The sequence below is a fragment of the Notechis scutatus genome, chromosome 1 (genome assembly GCF_049901735.1).
Source record: "Notechis scutatus isolate UNSWTSFEM ecotype Mainland chromosome 1, rNotScu1.2, whole genome shotgun sequence".
Taxonomy (NCBI): Eukaryota; Metazoa; Chordata; class Lepidosauria; order Squamata; family Elapidae; genus Notechis; species Notechis scutatus.
The window spans coordinates 19,019,851-19,035,315 of record NC_142009.1 but is presented as its reverse complement, the minus strand read 5'-3'; the positions used below and the strand labels follow the sequence as shown (position 1 = coordinate 19,035,315).

At 41.0% G+C, this 15,465-nt stretch overlaps 1 protein-coding gene across 6 annotated transcripts in view; it reads left to right on the top strand.

Moving 5' to 3' along the window:
• CUX1 (cut like homeobox 1) overlaps positions 1-15,465 on the top strand; it is a 347,690-nt gene that overhangs the window by 156,032 nt on the left and 176,193 nt on the right. For all 6 annotated transcript variants that reach the window (XM_087957662.1, XM_087957650.1, XM_087957634.1 and 3 more), the window contains one exon: positions 5,846-5,924. In XM_087957662.1, the coding sequence (XP_087813788.1) occupies positions 5,846-5,924 (79 nt within the window). The remainder of the gene's footprint in view (positions 1-5,845; positions 5,925-15,465) is intronic.

The following is a 15,465-nucleotide window of genomic DNA, read 5'->3' as shown; positions in this document are numbered from 1 at the left end:
AATAGAGTGTCTGAACTTGTCTTTGTGATGTCACGAAGCAGCTATTTTTAAAACTCGGTAGGGATTTCCTGAGGTCATCAATATTCTTTTCATGTGGCATGGTAGGGCTGTCCAAGAGCAACAGAGAAGTTGCTAATTTGGAGCTGGCCAGAGGGCAGAGACTCCGAAAAAGAATGTGACTAGCAGTGCCTACCATTCTTCAGTTTGCATTTGGCACAAGGCAAGGGGTTGTTAGGCTAAACTCCCCTGTTACTTTGAATAAGGACCCTTATTGCAATATTGATGGGCAAAACCCAGTAATTTAGCAAGAGGGGTATTGAATTGGGTGATTAACACTGCATTTGTGCAGTAGAGAGCTTTCTCAATCTGGGTTTCATATGGTTGATGAGGCGGGATACAAAAAACTATATTCTTCATTCTTACAAATAAATCTCTATTGTGATGTTGTGGTAGCGGTGGTTAAATTGTATAGAAGGAGTGGTCTGGGAAACCTATCTTAATTCAACAGGAGATAGGAGAATGATTGCTTTGCCTACCTTCTTTCCCTAAACCTACTCCATAGTTTCTGAAATCCTAAACTATAGCTTAGTTATAGCACTAAGCATTAATGAATACAGTTCCTTATTTTAATGATTTTGGATACTTTCATGTAGTCTACTAAATGCAATTCCCTTGGTAAATCTGTTAATAAAAAAGAGAACAGTATTAACAGTAACATAGGAAGCAGCATAAGCAGCATAACCTAAAATTGTGCTTTAAATGCCTTGGAATTCAGTTTCTGGATATTGTATACAAGTTTGCCTATGTGTGACCAGATTCGATTGCATAGTAAATGTAAGCTCTTTTTTAAAAATCCCACCATTACTATTTTTATAAATAACTCAAGGGCAGTGAGCATACTTAATACTTCTTCCTCCTACGTTCCACACACAATAGCGGGAAATAGCCCTGTTAAAGGAATTGGGCTAAGAGAGAGTGACCAGCCCAAAGTCACCCAGCCAGCTGTCATGCCTAAGACTGGTATAGAACTCGTGGTCTCCTGGTTTCTAGCCTTTTGCTTTAGTCACCAGATCAAACTGGCTTTTGTGTTGCATTGTTCTTTTTTTTAACACATATACCAGTGTAACCTGAAAAGTTGCTGGTTGTAAGATGCTGCAGGACCAAGATAACTGAATCTTGTTCTGTTGTGTGGCACTTCCTTCATTATTAAGCACCTACTCCCCGTCTTCCTGTTGCCAAGATTTCTTGTCTTGAACTTTGCAAACCTAATTAATCCAATTTTGTTACTTTACATCTGCTCCATGATGGCTCAATTAGCGCAGCATCAGAACTGTGGTTCAGTATCTAGGCCAGCTTTTTGTAATTGGAACCACATTTTCCTTCTGAAGGGCTGCAGCTGGTTTGGTTCTGCTCAGGCAGAAAAAGGATATAACTTTGCATAACATAGGAAATGAACGGTTGAGAGAGAAGCCAAATTCAATTTCAGTCAGATATTTTGAGGATAAGTCCATGATCTATGGAAGCAAAAGGGAATGAGAAGTGTGTGTTTTGTGGAAAGCACTGTCTTTGGCAGTCTATTAATCATGGCCAGTCTGGGCGCTTCTTGTGCTGTTGCATTAGCCCGATTTTGTGCAAAGGGTCTGGAAAGCAGCCAAGCACTTCAGAATTTAACCTCTTCAAGCCACAAAGCTGCATTTGCCGTGGATTAGACGTAATGTGGCAATCGGGATCATTCTGAATTTTAATAAGTAATAGCTAATAAATGTTAGAGCAGAAGAGACAGTTCTGAGAAGCACCTGCCGGGCTTTGTGATGACAAACTGCTCCAAATACAGGTAGTCCTCGACTTACAACATTTAGTGACGGTTCAACATTACAGTGACCCTGAAAAAAGAGAGTTGTGACCGTTTTTCACACTTAATGAGCATTGCAACATTCCCACAGTCACCTGATCAAAATTCAGATGCTTGGCAACTGAATCATATTTATGAGGTTTACAGTGTCCTTGGAGTCATGGGGTCGTCTTTTGTGACCTTCTGACAAGCAAAGTCATTGGGAAAACCAGATTCATTTAACAACCATGTCATTAACTTAACAACTGCAGTGATTCGCTTAACACCTGTAGCAGGAAAGGTTGCAAAATGGGGCAGAATTCACTTAGTAAATGCCTCGCTTAGCAACAAAAGTGCTGGGCTCTATTGTGGTTGTAAGTCGAGAGCGACCAGTCATTGGCTTATGACCAAATCCCAAAGTTTCATTGATTTAGGAGGGTCCATTTAATAAAGCTGAAAGGGTTACCTCAAGGATTGTAAGTTTCTCATTATAAATTATTCCCAAGATCAAAGAGTGTTGTATTATAACAATTATTTGTTATATACAGGGGTGGGATTCAAAAATTTTAACAACTGGTTCTATGGCTAGGTGGGCATGGCCATGTGACTGGGTGGGCGTGACTTCTTTTTTGGCAGCACCGCCCCGCCCCCCTCAACGCTCAGGGTTTTTTGGCTTCCTGGGCCTCAGGGAAGCCTTCTGGGGTGGGGGCGTTTTTGCTCCCAGGAAGCTTCCCTGAGCCCCAGGAAGGTAAAAAACGGAGCGGGTGGGGGGACTGTGACTGGGCAGGGGAGAATGCAGTCAGCAATGTCATGCATGTGTGATAAGGATTGACTGGGTGGGCGGGGAGGGGGGGGCCAGCCAGGGGCACGATTTGCCGGTTCTCAGAACTGCGCAGAATCATAACAACCAGTTCTATAGAACTGGTCCGAACTGGTAGAATCCCACCCCTGGTTATATAAAATATTTTTGAAAATATGCTTATTTACAGTATTACAGCATTTTATAAAATAATTGGAAACTGAAGATTGAGGAGATGTCCATTTTGGCCTAGGGAATGAGCCTCAATTGTGTAATGGTATGTGAGAAAGACCTCGGGAGAGTGTTTAGCAGACATTGGCAGGGGAACAGTCAGATAAGAGACAGCATAGGTGACAGCTGGATAATGGCTAGTGAGTGGGGCAAGAGGCTCAGAAGAGACTCTTCCCCCTAGTTTCTCAGGCTATAAAGGGAGGACAAGGATTCTATTTTCAGACCTGCAAGATTCTGTCAGTGTCACTTTACAATAAGTAGAATTAGCTCATCTTGTCATTTCAGTCTGTTTTACCCATGTGAGTCTGACATCAGTCTTGCAAGAAAGACAATAGCATTTCCTGTTGCGTTGCCCAATTTTCAGGTTTCATTTCGCCCTTAAAAACCTGAAAATGCTGGAAAAGTAGTGCCAGTCTTTGGGTTTCATTTCTAATTCATTCAGAAAAGGTGAATCAGTAGAAAGCTGTTCTTTGCTTAAAAAAAAAGTTCCTGAGATAAATAAAGCATATACTGTGGCCTAATAGTCCATGGTGTGGGTTTCGCTGTTGGCATTAAAAGCAAAAAGGTGTATTTATTGATTACAGCACAGCTGATATTGTAACTGTCCAGTAAGCAAGTGGTATATAATGCCTTACAGCATGGATTGTTTATCATGGAGCTGCTAGGTTGTATTACTTCTCAGGCTTATGTGTTAACAGCTGGAATGAGAGACAAATCTGATTCCAAAGTATAAGCTGTTTCGGTGTTCAGCATTAATAATACTTCTTGTTGCTTCTTTTACTCTTAGTATATCAGTGGTGCTTCTTGAAAAAGGTGGGTGAAATGATGTTTTCAAGCTTTTTAGCATTTTTTTCAGAGTAGTTTCACAAATTTAATGGAGTTGAACTAGAGGAAGGCAGGTTCCAGTTGAATGTTGAGTGCTTTGTGGCGAGATGCATGGCAAACACATTTAATAAATAAAATAAGTAAGTAAATAAAAGCTTCTAACAGTGAGTCCAGTTCAACAGTGGAATCAGTTACCTAATGAAGTTAATCTGCTCAAATGAAGGCTAGATACTCTCTTGGTGAAAGATGCTTTAATTTGGGTTTGTGCAATTAGGTTGGAGACGGGATCCAATACTCTAAATAGCTTTTTTCTGAGTTCTCAAGTCTAAATGTGAAAGTTGTCGTTATTTGCATTTATAACTCCTTTGTACTTCATAGAATGCCCTGCAATTTAGGCATCCCATGTCAACCTGTAAGCTATGGAAGTCATTGCCACAAAATGTAGCGTTTAGCATCCAATTTAAGTGGGTATAAAAGAAAATTAGACAAATATATGGAGATAATTTATGGAGATTCCCAATAACTGTCATACATAATGGCAACAATTAGAGGCAGTGTGCCTCTCAATGTCTGAATGTTTATGGAGATTCCAGTTATCCAGGTCATGGTTATCCCAGAGGTGCTTTTCCAAAAAGCAACTGGACTTTCACGGTTATTTTCCTTGAAAACGTTTTACTTCTCATCCAAGAAGCTTCTTCAGTTCTGAACTGAAGAATGTTCTTGGATGAGAAGTGAAACATTATCAAGGAAAATAACCATAAAAGTCCAGTTGCCTTTTGGAAAAGCATATTTGGGACTCTCAATGTCTGGTGCTAGAAATACAAAAATGAATTCACCAAGAGGCATTTGTGTTAGAAAGCTGGATAGGCTTTGGAGGTTCAGCGAAGCTCTTCTTTTGCTTTTCCTGAGAAGGGAAAAAACCCTCCATCGGCCCTTTCTAAAGCATTTAAGGGTTATAATGATACTGTTGATGGTGGTCCACTATTGACTTAATTTTAAACTGCCTTTTAGAAAAGGGGTCATACAAGGAGTTAAACCATACAGAAATACAAATATATATGCCCCAAAGGTTTTCTCAGGAATTCAATGTTAGAAACTTCTGATCTGCAGATTTTCACAGTAGTATTCGAAAAACCAAGAACTGCCTGATACATAGAGTTCCTAGCAGTTTTTTGGGTGCCCTTATCAAATCTAGGTTCTCTATGGTCAGTAATTCTAGGTTTCCTCATGGAAGTAGCATTGGTCCCTGAAGACCTGCTGTTGCAACTGTTCCTTGATGACTGACTGAAACCATTACTAAATGATAATTGGAGGAGGCAGGAGTCTGGTGCTAGCTCAACAGTGTTGTTGGGCTAACTTAAATTCTTAAGTGAACTATAGGAATTAGAATCCAAAATAATTGGAGAGCGATACATTGCCTTGTTATAAATGAAAATGGATGTGAATGTAGAAGAACGGGTGTTAATTGCATTTATATTTAGAACTTAAATACATTCAACAATGACTATCATAAGTTAAGCCAGGGGTCCCCAATTCCTGGGCTGCAGCCCACTACCGGGCCTTGAGCTATTTGGACCAGGCCACGGAATGGTAAGCGAATGTGTGCATGCATATGCATCCCCACTTGTGCAAGTAGCCGGCGAGTGCATGCACCCATGCTGTATTTGGGCGGGCATTTGCTTGCTGCTCTTGCAGAATTATCTCCCCTCGCCGGTCTGCAAAGCCTGAAAGGTTGGGGAACTCTGAGTTAAGGTTGTTGAACTGGGAATCCAAGGTTTTTTAGATCTTTCCAGTATTCTAACCTAAATAAAATGACTCAGGTTATGCATTTCAGAAACTTATCTACAGCAATTCTTTCTGGTAGGTCCCACCTTTGCCCTTGGTTTCTTTCTCCTCTTAATGACAGGAGTCAAAAACAGCAATAAAAGATTTATTGGTGTCCTAAAATTGGGTGCTTGCATCAAGTGGATGAAAGGTCTTCCAACTGAAAAGATCTGATCTAATTATGAATATCTTACGCGGTTCCTCACATTAATCTTGAAATAAACATTGGCACCAGTAATGTCCATGCAGTCATATATTCAGTCACATATACTTTATTTATGTATGATTTGGGAACTGATCCAAGACTCATTCTCCCTCTCCTTTTTTCCCCCCAGATTGATGCATTAGGTAAAAGAAGCAAAGAAGCAGAAGCGGCGTTCCTAAATGTCTACAAAAGATTAATTGATGTTCCAGGTATGCTGACTTTTTGTCCTGTTCTGAAAGGCAAGCATGTTTATAGGCTTAAATTCCATCAGGCATTTTCACCTTTGCCGGGTGTTTGGCTGCAGGATGAAGAGGTGTTTCTACTCAATTGTTGCCTTGCCTGAAACACTCTGTGATGCAAGAGAGAAAGAGAAGCATGAGAAGCTAGCTAGCTGAGTTGTTAAAGAACTGATTCTTTAACTGCCAGTTTTTCTGTTCACGTTCAGTTCTTTCAAGGTCAGATTTTTCTAGGATCTGCTGTGAGCTTGGATGGCTTCATAGCCTTTGAAGATATAAAACACACTGGAAAGTTTATTTAACAATGCACACTTTCATATGCCTCCTTCCAGCTTGTTCTCTAGTCTTGAGATTGACATGATCAGGAAATGTATCTTGAAATAATGAGCCTTGATTCCCTGATGTGACTTATTATAATTACAAAGGAAGATGTTTTCCTGTGGGTGTTTGGCCTTTATTCCTAGCATTCTACATTCCAGGCTCTTCTCTCTGTCTCTGCTTATAATTCATGTATGGAATGTTCTTAAACCGCTCAGCATAGCTGCTATTTGTAAATTCTACTTGCATCCACATCGACATAAAAGGAATCTATAATGCAAGCATTGAAACACTATTTGGAGTAGTCTACAGTGCCTTTTTGCTGCTAGAATTTGATTTGAATGCATCCATTAATAAGTATTATTGTGAAAAGTATTTTTCTCTCATCGTTTAATGATTTATGCACCAGTGAACGGTGATGTTAGAAAATGCAGGTGGCCAGCCATGATTTGTCTGGATCCAACCCTTCTAATTGGTGGGGTGGGTTACTATCCTGCCTTTATAGAGGGGAAAATATTTGACTAGAGCATATATGCACAACAGATATCAACAGGCTCAGACTATGCTGTAATCATCCTACTTAAAATCTGACTTGTGTGTACTGAGTTTTATAGCTGTAAGAAAATTAGGATGATAAAAAGCTGTCTTAAACCAACTCAACCTTTTTCAGTCTCCATAGCCCAATAATTTTAGTTACTAGATTCTTTCTTTGGTCTCTTACAGTAAATCAGTAAAGCAAAGCAAAATACTAAGTCTTTTCCCAAACTAGGTTAGAAATGTTAGGGTTTGAACCAAGGACTTTTTAATATGAAGCCTAAGCTTTGCATATACCTGGCAGAGCTAGAGTTTACAGGTACCTTGGCTGGCTCCCAAAATACTCTTTCAGATCCTAGAACAGATTCTATGGGAGTACTTATATATAATTTACATAATAGCAATAGCACTTAGACTTATACACCACTTCACAGTGCTTTACAGCCCTCTCTAAACAGTTTGCAGAGTCAGTCTATTGCCCCCAACAATCTGGGTCCTCATTTTACTGACCTCGGAAGGATGGAAGGCTGAGTCAACCTTGAGCCTGGTGGGATTTGAACTGCCAAATTGCAGTCAGCCGGCAGTCAGCAGAAGTAACCCTGCAGTACTGCATTCTAACCACTGCGCCACCGTGGCTCTTTAATAAATAACTAAAGCCTTGGAATATAAGCTGAAGTCGAAAGAAGTGACTTTTGAAGGAGAATACTTCATAATTGATTTTATTTACAGGTAGTCCTTGCTTAATGACTGGTTGGTTAAAATTATGATGGACACCCTTCACAAAAGTTACTTACAACCCAGTTTAGATAGGGACATACACATAAACGTCCCATGACCGCATTTCAGGTGCTTGGCAACCAACTCACCTTTAAGGCTGGTTGCGGTATTCCACAGTTTCAGTGCCCTGGGATCATTTGACTGCCATTTGTGATCTTCCAGCCAGCTTCCAACAAGCAATATCTATGAAGGAAGCCAGATTTGCTTAACAACAGTGGCAAAAAAAAATAGATGCGGTCACATGATGACTCACTTAATGACCAAGCAGCTTAGCGATGGAAGTTCCAGTCCAAGTTGTAGTCCGTAAGTCAAGGACTGCCTGTAATAATAAATGGAGAGAAAAGCCCATTCGCCTATTGGCAAACCAGTTTGTAACAGGAAGTTGGCTCCATGTTTTGAGCATATTAGGCTCTGACATGCACATGATGTTGCACCATTTCTCAACTGTTTAAAAGTTTAACTTTTATCTCCCCCCTTACCCCACAAATTGTCATTGCTGTAAAAATTGATTGGCCCTCTTGTGACAAACGCTTTGGCAGTGAGTCCTAATGACTGATTGAGCATATTTATTTTATGCCTGTAGGAGATGGGGGAGGTTAATTCTGCACCTTGTATAAATTCCTCAACTTTTCCCCCTTCTGAGAAGCCATTGATAGGACACGCTTAAAATAAATACATAAACCGGTGGACTGGAAAGCATTTCTTGACCCCTCCTGTTACATTCACCTGATACCCTGCTGAACTGGTAATGCAGAACTTCATATCTGGCACTCTGTCAATTCATTATTTCATAAAATAAACCAGTAGTGCAACAAATGAATACAATGCAAGTTGTTGCCAAGTATTGTGAGGAAAGGAATAAGGGGTCCAGATAAGGCTACCCAGGTCTCTGGTTTTAAGACTTTGGACGCCTTAACAATCCACTTGTGTCCTGTTAAGTACTTGCATGATAAATGTTAGTAAATCATGAGGCCAGAGCTCCGGTTTCAGCTTTGAAGTATTTTTAGCTTATTTGCTGTTTCTATTCATCCCCAATCTGAGTTTTCTTTTGTTATTGTCGTTCCAATTTTTTTTCTTCCTTGTCCCCTTGAGCTATTATTTTCTGACAATGCCATCATTGCAAGGATAAAAAGGTGGCCGTTGAGAAATATCTATTTGACAATATACATAGAAAGTAAATTTAGTTTATGCTGCAGAAGTTGTGGGCGCTCCAACACTGAAGGTTTTAAGAAGAGATTGGACAACTCTTTGTCTAAAATAATATAGGGTTTCCTGCTTTAGCAAGAAGACCTAGAAAACCTCCAGGGTCCCTTCCAGCTATGTTATTCTGCATTTTCAGTTGCCTTTGTTCAGTTCTAAATAATATAGAAATTGAGCACCTGATTTAATTTGCTTGTAAACCTATGATAATATTTCATGATGGATTCAGTTTAGTACCAGGCCTCTTTCTGGGTTTTGGGCAGGCAGTAATGGCTAACCTATGACACGCGTGTCACTCGTGACACGCCGAGGCATTTTGACTGACACGCCTGTTGGTGTGGGGAAAACCTGCACATTTAGAGGCTGCCTGTGCTCTGCTCCAATCCCTGCTCCCTGCTTGTTGCGTGGAGGCGTGGTGTCACCGCTGCCGCAAGATCTTTGCAGCAGAGAACCAGTTTTAACCGCCATAAACTGAGGTTTGTCAGTTTCATTACCTCAGGAACGCTACAGGAGGAAAGGAGATCCATGAGGTTCACAGCCCTGTAAGGTGGCCTTCCGATCCCCACATCCTGCACCTGCAGCCCTGAGACCAGGGAGACGAGTTTCACAGCCCTGTGTGATCACCCCAGCCCAGTCCGTCATAAACCAAATTATTGATATTTCTTGAAGTGACACACGACCCGAGGAAGGCTACACTTTTTTCCGATTTTTGACACACCAAGCTGAAAAGGTTAGCCATCACTGTAGGCAGGCATGGTTCTGAACATCCTTTACATCAAACTATCAGTTCCAAGCAGCATTTGTAACCAAAGAGTTTACTAACTTAAAGTGTAACAGCATTCCTGTTTTAGAAAATTTCTACTGTCAAATAAGGGTTCTTTACTAGCTTCTACCCCAGAAAGAAGATCTGTTTTGGTGGTAGTAACAGCCCTAAGGAGCAGATACAAGGTTGAGAGAAAACAAAACAAAATTAGAATGTTAGAAAATGTAGAGCTGCGATTCTGATCTCCCTGGAAAGAATCGGTGTAGTTTGTATTCTTTTCATTCATGGCTGGAAAATTTGATGCCGTGGAGCCAGTTTGATGTAGTGGTTTTTAAGGCCTAAGACTGTAAACGGGTCATCCCGTCTTTGGCACAAAGCCAGCTGGGTGTCCTTGGGCCAGTCACTTTCTCTTAGGCCTAGAGGGTGACAATGGCAAACTAGCCCTGAAAAAAAGTTGCAAGAAACCCTGCAGGGACTTCTCCAGGCAGTCTCTGAGAATTAAACCCAATTGAGCAGAGAGAGAGAGAGAGAAAAGACATCTCGGAAAAACAGTAACACTTCACCTTTACTATCAATACTCTGGTGAGGATAAGGTCAAAAAAGGATAGAGGTTCTGAAACCTTCCCATGGAATTCAGGAAAAATTTATACCAACCTAAGAGTTTGGCATTGCACTCATTATGGGTTAGATAACATTTAATCTCCAAGGCTGCCAGCAGAGAATGCCCAGAACATCTTCTAATTCTTCACCTCCATGAGCCTGGCAGAGCTTTGAATTTGGCAATTCCTGTCAGGAATAATCTTCCCTCTCTAATCTGGCACTGCCAAACGATGAAAATGCACCTTGTTCGCAAAAGGTTTTCCGGGCAATGTGGATTCATTAATTTGCTTGGAAATAATTAATGTATCAATTACATCAGGGTGCATTTGAATATTCAGAAGCCAGAATATAATTAGGCTACTTGGTCTGCGGTGCATAAGAGCTTATTATGATAGTGTTTACGAATTTCCATGCCTGCCTCTCCGTTCCTCAGGATGGTTGGGTAAAGTAAATAATGCAGAACAATTGTCAATTGGCCAAAACTGGTGTCCTAGGTGTAACTCTATCCTCCGCTGTGCATCATCCCTGAGAATGCCCTGGTAAAGCATTCCTTTGCTTATCTCTGGCATTTTCATTCTCCCCCACCCCCATCTCTCTCTCTCTCTCTCTCTCTCTCTCTCTCTCTCTCTCTCTCTCTCTCTCCCTCTTTATGTGTGTGTGTGTACACGCGCACACACACACACACACACACACACACACACACACACATCATTGTTATGGATATTGTTGAGAATCCCCAAAGGCAGAATAAAGGGTCATTTAAGACCTCCTCTCTGCCTCTTAGTGCTGCTGATTTGTGCATTTGAAAGGGCTACCTTCCGATACTCTTTTCCCCCAGCTCTTCCTTCTCCAGCCTCATGCCCCTCCTTAGTTCTTGTGTGGGAGAGAGATTTCTCGAAAGAAAGCGGGCGCTGAGCCACTTTTTGCTTGAAGACCTGGTTTTGGAAAAGCAGATACAACCTCTCTGAAAGGATTTGAAGCGCAGAGAATGAATTATTTTTAGAGCCAGCCCTTCGGAAGCCATTACCAGCTGTATAAAATATTAATTGCCTCTGTGGTTCTGCTCATGTTTCATAACGGTCTGTCTGACTGTTGTCAGTGTTACAGGGGCCTATAATGAAGTCCTTTTGTTTTACCATTCGACATTCCCCCCCCAACCCTCTCCGCACTCCCATCCAACCCCAGGAGATGAATGAGTTACCATTTGGCAAATTGGAATTTAGCAAGATAAATAGAGATTGCCAGCCTTGTTGTATTGGAGCCGTGTGCATCTATAGCATGCGTTGCAGGCAGGCGAAACTAATACAGTTCTGTTGGTTGTGGATTGGCATAGCGGTATTTGCAGACCCACAGTTTATGTGTAGATATTGGAACTTTCAAGGATTCTGTACAAATGGGAGGGGAGTGTTTGTTTTTAAACAAGCCCAGAAAAAGCAGCTCCGCTTTAATGAAAATCCATAGGAAATAAATACATTTTAAGCAACTTTCTGGTTCTACCGAACAAACTCCTCCAGTCCTTTATTTTCCAGTTCACTCCATCAGCGGCACAGGAAGATAGACTACTTGCTAGAGTCCAGAAAGCAAGTGGCGTGCTTGGAATACCAAAATATCCAATCAGCCAATGTGTGTGTGGGGGGGGGGGGGATGCTATCCCAGCCCAAGGCAATAAAGTGGTGTGGCCTTCTAGAAACCTCCTTGGAATGCTCTCACCTGCTGTACTCCAGCTGTTGTACTGAAATGAGAACAATCAAGTATGTTTTTTTCCCCTTGCAGTTTTGGGAATGCTGCACCATTATATGCAAACAGGGAGGGGGGGGGGAAGGGAAAAATAACATCTTAAATTTGGCCGCTTACTCTATCACTCTGACCCACTTACCTCCCCTCCCAGCTTTGGATTTCAGGAGAATATGATAAGATACTCCAGCATTTGGTCTGTTTCTCTGAACTTGGACTTCCTCAGCTCCCAGGAACAGGGAGGGAAGTGATTGGGGTTTATAGGACAGATAAACAAGTGTCAGTGAGGAGGGCAGCAGGAATAATTGTTTGAGCCATTGGAATTCTTTACATAGTTATTATAGATGTTTCTGGCTTTACTCAAGCATTTTCCATTGTGATTGATTCCTGTCTCCTTCCCGTTAGTAGACCGGAGCCATGTTCTCAGAAACCAGGCAGCACAGCTATATATTGATGGTGCAATTTCGAACATCGAAAGAAGAGATTATTATTTCCCATAAAGCAATGGGTGGATCAGGCAATGAAACCCTCCTCTATGACATGCTTACCTGTCTGCCTGCAGGTCCTTATTTAGAACAGAAAGTCCTTCAATTATATAACTGTCCACCAATATCTAGGGGGCTCTGGGTAATACAGGCACACTTTGTGTGTAGAAATCCTCATATTCACTCCCTGGAATGACCAGGTTTGGGTTACTGATGATAGGAAGATTTCTACACTGCTTGCAGAAAAACCTACAGAGCTATTAGCAATGAGAGGAGGCAATGCTGGGCAGATGCTCTAACTTCTAAACTTAGAAGAAACAGGTTCTTCTTGCCACAAACCAGCTCCTTCAGTCAAGACCTGCTTATTTCTACTGTTCCAATGAGTGCTGTACTTAGGTGTCCACTTTTCTCCCTTTCTGGAATTGATCTTCCTTCCTTCCTTCCTTCCTTCCTTCCTTCCTTCCTTCCTTCCTTCCTTCCTTCCTTCCTTCCTTCCTTCCTTCCTTCCTTCCTTCCTTCCTTCCTTCTTCCCTTCCTTCCTTCCTTCCTTCCTTCCCCTCCCTCCCTCCCTCCCCCCCCTCACACACACACAAACACACACAGGTTCTACTTGTTGTCACCTCCCTCTGTTTCCCCCCACCCCTGATATATCACCATTGTGTGCAGCTCATTCTTGCTTTTGAATACTGTTGGCTCAGCTGGAAAATGTGGACTGGAGTTTTGGATTCAGAATTGGTCTTCCAGTCTCCCCAGCATGTTTTAATGGTTTTTGTTGTTGTTGTTGTTGTTGTTGTTTTGTGAACAGCAATCTAACTGGGAGGGGCGTCTTATTAATGTATGGACCATGCCTGCTTGGGCTGGGCTTTTCTTCCTCCTGTTAGATTAACTGAGCAAATGTTTTTTACCCAGATCTCTTTTTATTGCTGGAATAGGATTGCTCTCTTTTTTTTTTGGCCATGACATGGGTGGTCCCAGCATCCTCCCCATCCTGAGGGATTGTCATCATTTTTGCTCATCAGCATGTTAATTGCTGTATGACTAATTATGTCCTGAATTTCAGTTGATTTTCTTAATGAGACAGCTGGGTTAATTATGTAATCATATGATTACATTCGCCTAAAGAGCCCCAGTTCAAAGGGTCCACGTGGGCGCGTGACGTCATTGAGGAAGCACGACTCACCAGGGGCACATTGAACACTTCACCTAACAGCACAGGCCAGGGAAGGAGCAGGAGAGAGCTAAGCTCTGTTTTCTTTTTAATAGTTTACGGCATTGATATACAGTATGTTACACCCTTCTCCAGTCTAATGCCCTCCAGATGCACGGCGGGCTGCTTCCAGAAGTCCCAGGAACCCAACTCTATATAGACATTCTGGGAGCTGCAGCTCTTAATGCAGCTGAAAGATTTTAGGCCAGGGAAAGGCTAATTTTAGGCATGTTGCAAGACTATAGATCGGGGGTCTCCAACCTTGGCAACTTTAAGACTTGTGGACTTCAACTCCCAGAATTCCTCAGCCAGCTTTGCTGGCTGAGGAATTCTGGGAGTTGAAGTCCACAAGTCTTAAAGTTGCTAAGGTTGGAGACCCCTGCTATAGATGAAGTCCCAAACCAGCTTTTGCCAATTTTGTAAACTTTTTTGCACACTGGGTTGTGTTCTTAGATTAAAATTGATGGGCATGCTTCAGCCCTACGCTAAGTAACATAAAATGGTAAATCTCACATTTTAATTTGGGGGTGGGGATTGATGACCTGTGTTTCCTTGCAGAGTTCAAAGCAGTTTATGAAGATGATACATTTCAATGAAAAAGAAGTAGGACATAAAAACCCCATGTACAATTGTAAAACCCAGCAATCAATTATTTGAAGGAGGGTTATCAAACAGTCTACAAAACCACTTTTATTTATTTAATAAATTTACATAACAACAAACAATTAAAACAAATGTAAGGACTGACAGGAAAATTCAGGGAATGTCTCCTGTCTGACTTATTGGTTTCCTTGGTTATCTGTTCAGCCAGCAGCATTTGGAAATGGAACTGCTTTCTGGAGAGTAATGTTTTGTTGTGGGCATCCCTGAATGCTTTTACTGGAACAGTGTTTTCAAACATGGCAACTTGAAGATGTATGGACTTTAAAATGCCTCTTCTTCCTTTCTTCTTCTTCTTCCTCTTCCTCTGTCGAGGAAGATAGAAAGTTCTGGTTCTTGTATTTCTGGCAGCCTCCACCATTGTTATTTGATGCTGTTGCTGTTGTGCCTTTGATATTGTCTCTCCAACTTCTTCTGGGTCTGCCTCATGTTCTTTGGTCTTCTCCTCTTTCTGTATATGCCTTGCATGGTACAGAATCCCAACACCTTCTCTCCAGGGGAGCAAACCACTTAATTTGCTGTTTTTGTGTGCAATTTGGTTCTGTTCCAATTATTTCTCTTACTTTTTTAAAAAAACAAGTTTTATTCAATTTTTCCAAAACAAATAGAAATAAAAAAGCTATTTTCGGTGTACGACATAATTCCGGATCACCGCTTTTACATGTAAATATGACAATAATTATCTATTCATTTTCTACATGCAGCTTCCTATCTTATCCATTTTTAACTTAATTCTCCAACTTTTATGTAAGAAAAGGGGCAAACAAATTAATCCTGTTCACTAATATTACTTTCATTTTAAATATCCTCAATTCATTTCAACTTATTTCAAATATTTCTTAAACATTAACGTTTCTTTTAAAACATGACATTTTCCATAATACTCTTTTCTCATTTAAGTCACTAATAATTCCCATATCTTCATACTTGTTAACTTTTAATTCTTTTACCTGTCAGGTTTGCAATTCCATCGCGTATTCTTTCCATAGATTCTAGATTTATACAAGCTTTTACACACAAAATAAAACACGGATTTCCCCTCCCCTTTTACTAATTTGGGAGTGTCACCTCAGTGGTTTTACTATACCTTATTTCCCACATCTTAATTCCCAATATACATTTATTTTAATTAGTTATAATAATAATTCCCTAAAAAAGAACTATATAACATTGTACTTTTCAGTCAGATTCCGCAATATATTTTCCCCTTTTACTTCCACAGGGTTTTACTTATAA